This window comes from Limulus polyphemus, unplaced genomic scaffold, assembly GCF_000517525.1.
Source record: "Limulus polyphemus unplaced genomic scaffold, Limulus_polyphemus-2.1.2 Scaffold164, whole genome shotgun sequence".
NCBI classification, from domain to species: domain Eukaryota; kingdom Metazoa; phylum Arthropoda; class Merostomata; order Xiphosura; family Limulidae; genus Limulus; species Limulus polyphemus.
Genome location: NW_013665774.1, coordinates 867,030 through 874,527, shown reverse-complemented (window position 1 = coordinate 874,527; position 7,498 = coordinate 867,030). Strand labels below are relative to the sequence as shown.

The 7,498-nt window shown below is 34.6% G+C and overlaps 1 protein-coding gene across 1 annotated transcript in view; it reads left to right on the top strand.

Moving 5' to 3' along the window:
* Nucleotides 1-7,255: 7,255 nt before the first annotated feature.
* The window catches only part of LOC106477334 (coiled-coil-helix-coiled-coil-helix domain-containing protein 5-like), a 6,204-nt gene continuing 5,961 nt past the window's right edge, over nucleotides 7,256-7,498 (top strand). The window contains exon 1 of the mRNA XM_022381456.1: nucleotides 7,256-7,425. Coding sequence (XP_022237164.1) covers nucleotides 7,337-7,425 — 89 coding nt within the window. The 5' untranslated portion in view covers nucleotides 7,256-7,336. The remainder of the gene's footprint in view (nucleotides 7,426-7,498) is intronic.

Below are 7,498 nucleotides of genomic sequence, written 5' to 3'. Positions count from 1 at the left end.
TGTACAATATTTCTCACTGCTCTTCGTTGAAACACAAAATTAATTTTCGCAAGACTTAATTCATAGTAAACCAATTAATAAACTTGCTAAGTTGTTAACTCAGTGTTAAAATCAACCAATTGTAACACTCACAAATTATTCAACGAATCTAATTTCCCATATCTGGTGATCTTATATCGTTCCTCTCGTTTTTTACAAGCGAATATCATGATTGGTATTTGGTCGTGTCGTTGTGCACGACTGGGAAGGGTCAGGTTCTATTCCAGACCTCTTCCTGTCTCATTAACGGTTTTGGATGTTAACTGTCAAATGTCATATTAATATTATGAGATTAGCATACAAAAATGTATACTAATCCTTCTTCCTTCTTTTCAGGGCCATGTCCACGAATATTATACTACAGCATTTAGTGCTAATTTGTTAATTCTCTTCATTTGGTAGTTATACACTCGCGAACAGTTCCATAAACAGGTCATCACTCTTTCACTTGATTACAGTATCGAACACGTATTTAACATATAAAACAAAAACTTGTATATACACTTAAGATAACTTAATCCAAGCGATATTCTATTGTCTAGTGTAGGTGGATTTTTTTATGAATTGTGATAGATACTTAGGAATACCATCATTATGCATGACATAACGATCCATGGAAGTTAATAAATCACACTTGTATAAAGTTTTATCACAACTCTTGAATAAACAATCTAGGAACCTGTTACGGATTAGTTGTATATTTGCATACTTGTGCATGAAATTAGAATTCGTTGTTCTGGGAACTCTATAAGCTTTAGTGATTGCTTAATTTTCAATTTATTTATATTGGATGATGCTACATTAATCCATGCTGGAATGGCATGCTCTATTACTGGGCGTGGTAACGAAGAATTTCACGGACTGCTACAGTTTCAGGCCTGTAACGATGTAGTTTCTGGACACCACCTGTGGCTGGAGCACTCTGACCCCTATCAAGGCCATGTCCATGTAGGTAAGTATATTGTTACGTACCTGCTTGTTTGTTAATTTCCGGTATAAATTCTTTCCGAGAAACTTCAGCGATACAAGTCTCTTCTTGATTAAAACTAATTTTTCTTTCTCGATACAAACTTTGTAATACACTTAATAACTTTTATAACACCCGCTATAAATCACAGTGATTCACACACACTTTACTTACGGTTCGCTTGACTCAATTATCTATCTCTTCAATCTGTGTATATCTCTTCTGATCCCGCTGGTTTTTCTCGCCAGGCTTATATACTAAAAAAGAGGGCGTCTAGCAAACACTCGGACATTCGCGGGGTTGCTCGATAATTCATGATCCTTCGAGAAACTCCAGCGTCGCGTGACTTCCGCTGTCGTAACAATTTCATTATTAATGCGTTGAATACATTATTTCATCATTCTTTAGTGCAAAGTTCTACACTTCGCAAACAGTTCAAGATGTATTGTTCACATTTTTTGTTAATTTTACATTTCCTCGAGAGTATTTCACATAAATAGCCTTTTTTAATGCTGTCTCAGTAACTTAAAACTTAAGTTGAATTAGAAGTCTAGGTGGCCTTAATGTATTTATAATGTATATATTAATTGGGGAGAGGTGCTTAGGGTTATCTTCATCGTGTATGCAGTAACGGTCCAGTTCACATAGTAATTCGTGTTTGCTCCAATTTTGTTGTGAAATGATCTATCGAGCTATGTAGGAGTCTATCGGTAAGTGTTGATATGTTTGCATAGTTGTGAATGAATTTTGATGATACTGATCTTGGTACTTTGCATGCTGTTCTAAGTAAGGAATTCTGTACTGTTTGTGATTAATTTTAAATATTTTAGGTGCCACGTTTATCCATGCGGGACATGCATATTCCATCACTGGACGTATGTATGTTTTGTAAATTCTGATTATATTAACAGCCCTTGCTCCACTATTCTTGACCGTTAGACTCCTAGCATAGTTTGTGCGTTGTCAAACTTTGGTTTCAGTATTACTTATCTGTTTGATCCACGTTAATTTTGAATAGTACGTTAATCCTAAGAATTTTGCTGATGTTGTAGTCTGGAGAAGTGCTCCGTTCGTATACAGTTCGGGTGGGTTTTGTTAGTTTTGTAAAAACTACTAATTGATTTTTTGGGACATTTATTCTAATACGATATTTTTTTGCAGTATTCGACTCTTCTGTTTAATTGAGGTTGTAGATTTGTGACTGCTATTGACGGCGTGTGAGCGCTTTTCCAAACTACCACATCATCTGAGAATTGTGAAGAGTATCCGTGGTTCAAATCCTTTAGAGGCATATTGGTAACATATACAGTGAATAGAATAGGGCTAACCGCCCCTCCCTGACGGACACCTGTCTCGGGAGTAAATGACTCTGAGAAGGTTCCCTCTACATTTTCTGTTTTCCAAAATGTTTGACAGCCAGCGAATAATATTGTACGGCATTTCCATTTCTGAAATGCAGAACCTGAGACCATTGTTCCATAAACTGTCGAATACTTTCTCGATATCAAGAAAGCATCCGACAGTACATTATTTTTTTGTTAAAACTATCTACGATGGGTTCATTTAATCCAACTAAATCATCTGTCGTTTGCCATATTTTTTCTATGTTCATTTTTAACTTCGAATAATTTAGATATTATCTTCAAATATGTGAAGAGCCTATTACTTATTATTCGTTCTAAGATTTTTCCTATGCAGCTGGTCAGGCTGGTCAGACAGTAACTGTTCGGTTTATTGGCTGGCTTTCCTTCTTTTTAGAACATTAAGACACTTGTTTGCTTCCAAGAAATTGGGATGTATCCAGAGTTAAGCGACAGGTTAAAAAGTGCTGTAAGGTATTCAAACAATCTCTTGAGTACCTTTGTTTGAGAAGGACAGCTTTTATGCCAACGTATTGTATCTTCGTCTGGAGCTTTGTTCTTGGTAGCTTTTATTGCTTGTATAACCTCTATTTGTGTTATTTCTTTTGTCATCTGTTGTGCTGTATGTGTTTTGTCTTTATCATCGTTTATTGTTGTTTATGCTTGCTGGAAATAGTGGTTTGTGCATATCTATGTTATTTGTTACAAATTGACTTCGTTGTAGAAATGAATATTGTTACGTCTCCGTTCGTTAGTTAATTTTCCGTAAATTCGTTCCGACGAAACTTTAGCGACACAAGTCCTTTCTTAAATAAAACTGGTTTATTCTTTCCGAATACAACTTTACGATACACTTAATTTCAACAGTCGCTCTATAATAAACGCTATAGTTCTCAACGAACGTCTCACATGCTCGACTTCAACAATACTCAGTTCAATTATACACTCTCTGACTGCAGTTCAATTACTCATTACCTCCCGGTCGCTTCGTGGCCGGTCTTATATATACCAGACTACCCCCAATCTAGAAGTCTCCCGACAATTCACGAAGGAACAGGATATTTCGAGAAGGAGGTGGCGTGATACTAGTCACGTGACCTCGCTGACGCAACAATATTTATATCTGGTTCGTGGTGTGTTCGGAACGTTTTCTGTAAGTGTTGTTTAACTAAAAGCTTCTGCCTTGTCTTTATTTGTGTGTGCTATTGTGTAATTGTTTTCTTAGGGTGGGTATGTGCGTGTTGTGTTTCCTCTGTTTGTGAATCGTTTTATATGTGTCCATAATTGTTTTGGTTCTGTTTTTCCATTTAGTTGGGAACAGTATTGGTCCAATTTTTCTTGTTTTAAAAATTTAACTTCTGTTTGTATCTTGTTTTTAATGGATTTATTTGTTAAGGCACTCAATGATTGTTTAATAATATATTGTTGCGTCAGCGAGTCACATGACTGGTGTGGCGCCACCTATTTTCTAGAACTATCCTGTACCTTGGCGAATGCTCTAGTATTTACTAGATATAGGGTAGTGTGGAATATAAAAGAGGGTGACAACGTGACGGGGGAGGAATGTGTGTGTAGGTAATGAGTAATTGAACTGCAGTCAGAGAGAGACGTATTGTTGAAGTTAACGTCGTTATTATAGTTTGTTATAGCGCGACTGTTGAAAATAAGTGTATCGTAAAGTTGTATTCGGAAAGAATAAACCAGTTTTATTAAGTAAATACTTGTGTCGCTAAAGTTTCGTCGGAACGAAGTTACGGGAAGTTAATTAACAAACGGAGACGTAACAATATGTCTATTTCAGATGAGTTCGTGGCACTATGTGTTATAATGTTTGGCAAGACTTTGTCCAGGAGTGATGCATATTCATCCCAGATTGTTTTATTTATAGTTAAATTTTTCTGGGTGATTTGATCCATTTTGCTGGAAGGGGATTGAAATCATACCAAATTGGTAGATGATCACTATCAAGATGTTGTACTACGTTAAGATGTAAACATTTTGGATCATATTTCATGAGCTTAAACACAAATCTAGTATATCGCTGCTGTTGTGTGAATAGGATGTATTGGTTGAAGTAGCATCATTTAGAAGAACAATGTTGTAAACGTCTACCATTTGTATTCGTTACTCTGCATCCAAAGTTTTGATGCTTATTATTTAAATCAATCACTTATTAAAATTTAGATTGTGTTACGAGAGTACATATTATTCAATAATTATATATCTATGAGATTAGTGGATGAGCAATATATGCCTGACATCGTTACATATATGTTATTATTTAAGTATTTGTCTATAACTATACATTCATTTATAGTATTCATTTTAACTTCACTCACTGACAAGCGTGATTTATTTTGTATAGTAAGGCTATTCCTTTGTTAAGATCCTGTTTATGTAATCTATCTTTTCTTATAGCTGTATAACCGCAGATTTCAGGTCTATTTTTTGTATACATTAGAGTTTCGCTTATAACAAGTATATCAGGTTTATTTTGTTGGGTGATGTCTTCAATAACCAATCTTGTGTTTCTTGAAAGCAAGTGCACCTTGGATCTTGATATGCTAGATGGTGAATTTATACGAAGAAATATCTTGTGATAGATGTGATTATTTGTGGTAGTTATGGTGTGATGTGTTGTTTTGCTACGGTAATTAGAATTTCAATGCAAGCTTTTGTTTGTGATGGCTTTGAATATTCTGTTATAAAATCAGTGAAGATATTTTAATAATCTCCATGAATATGTGTGTTGTTTTTTGTTTTTTTACTGTTCGTTATTATAGTCGTTTTGGAATTTTTCTTTGTTTCGTTAATCTTTGGGACTTGTGGTTGTTTCATTAATGTTACTGTTACGACAGCTGAAGTCATGACGTGGTGATGAGTTTCTCGAATGATCGGGGAAGTCCGAGTGTGTTCGAGATGCCCTCTTCATTAGTATATAAGCCTGGCAGCGAAAGCCAGCAGGGGATATATATAAATGAAGAGAGAGCAGTAGTTACTTTGTGTTCCGTGTCATTTATGATTCTGTTAGTTTCGAGCTAGTGAGCCGTAAAGTGTGTGTTTTTCACTCATCGAAAGGAAAGTTATCGATACTGTGAATCGCTGTGATGTATTATGCGTGTATTATAAAAATTGTTAAGTTTAAAGTGACGAGAAACGTACTGATTGTGGAACTACTGTGTATTAAAAGTTTGTATCGAGGAAGAATAAACTGGTTTAATTAAGAAAGGATTTGTATCGCTGAAGATCCTCGGTAAGAATTTCTACCGAAAACAAACAAACAAGCGGATACGTAACGTTACTATTTCGTATTGGTTATTGTGTTTCTTCTTGTTGTTGGTTCGGTGTTCTAAGCACTGATGTTGTTTTAGAGTGTTGTGGTGATGGTAGTAGTGGTTGTTTTGTTTGTTGTGTTGGTATTTGTATCTTTTCTCATTGCTGTTTTTTTTAATTTGAAATTACAATTTTTTATTTGTTTATATTTTTCACAGCCTTTGTAATTTTCTCTGTGGCTTTCGCCACAATTACAGCATTTAGGGGTTGTGTGTTCCTTAGTGCATTTTGTGGTGTTCTCCACCACATCAGACACATCTTGGGGTTACTTGGCATGTTGCTGAAACATGTCCAAGTTTCTAGCAGAAGAAGCATTGTGTTACAACTATTGCTGGTGTTTTGGTTTGTTCAGCTTGGTATAGTTATTGACAATGTTACGACAGCGGAAGTCACGTGACTCTGGAAGCCTGCGCGCTAGAGTTTCTAGAAGGATCATGACTGTTTCTGGCAACTCTAGTCTTTTCTAGGCGCCTTCTATTTTAGTATATAAGCCCGGCAAATAAAGTGGAGATAATAATTGCAGATAGATGGAGATAGAGACAGATAATCGAGTGACCGTAAGTAAAGTGACTGTGGAAATTCTGTGTATTGCAAAGTTGTATTGAGAAAGAATAAACTAGTTCTGTTTAAGAATGGACTTGTATCGCTGAAGTTCCTTGGGAAGAATTTATACAGGAAATTAACAAATGACCAGATACGTAACAATAATTTCTTCTGTGTTTACTCTAACGAGGTTTGTTGATTTTTGTGTCAATTTCGATATGATTCGTTCAACTTTAATGTATTATCCGAGTTATCAGGTGAGCCATTATCCTTCGATATATTTTTAACGCCCCCCAGTGGCACAGCGGTATGTCTGCGAACTTACAACGCAATAATCCAGGTTTCGATACCCTTGGTGGGCAGATCACATATCGTCCTTTGTGTAGCTTTGTGCTTATTTACAAAAACAGAACAATATTTTTAACTATTTTTTTTTTATTCTGATTTTTCCCCATTTCTTTTTCTAAACTCAAGAAATCATAGCCTATAAAAATCTATATATTTGAGTATATTTGTTGTTGTTTTTCACTGTGTAAGACTTTACATTTTTCAAAATTAGTTTAAAATGTTTTACTTAAAAAAATATCTCCACTTTTTGCCATTTATATCTTTAACATTCATTTTATTTGATAATTTGAATTAGCCTTTTTAAATGAAGTGGTTCTTTGCTATATGAATAAAAGTACCTCAATTAGTTGTAGTTGGTGAGGCATGTTATGATTTTAAATTTTACGTTTCCATGTATAATATCTTTTAAGCGGAACTCAACATTATGATATGTTTAATCTTAAGAGTACAGATGTTTTTGGTTTTACTAAATAATAGGTGGCGATTTTAGGATCGTAATCTCTAACGGTGTTGATAGCTACATGCGGGAGAAAGTGAAAGGTTTATTTTTTGGAGTGTATTTCAGAGCACGTTGGAATACGTTAGCTAGTGTAACAAGATGTACGAATATATTATATTTTAACATAAAAAGTATATGAATCATTTGATAATTATGTGTTTTTACATCAATTCTGTGCAATAAGAAACTTGAAATGTTCAACTTTTACTAGTATTAGTAATACTATTATTACTAAGTAAATTAAATATGGGAATAAATATCAATAAATTACGACTGGAATTAGTTGCAATACCCCCTCCCCCTTTTAATATAATAATGCTAGTTATGGAAACGAGGTAATTTAATTTTTACGTAAATGTGCTATATAGTCCAGAATGTTATTAATAACTTCTATTCAAGTCTGAGTTA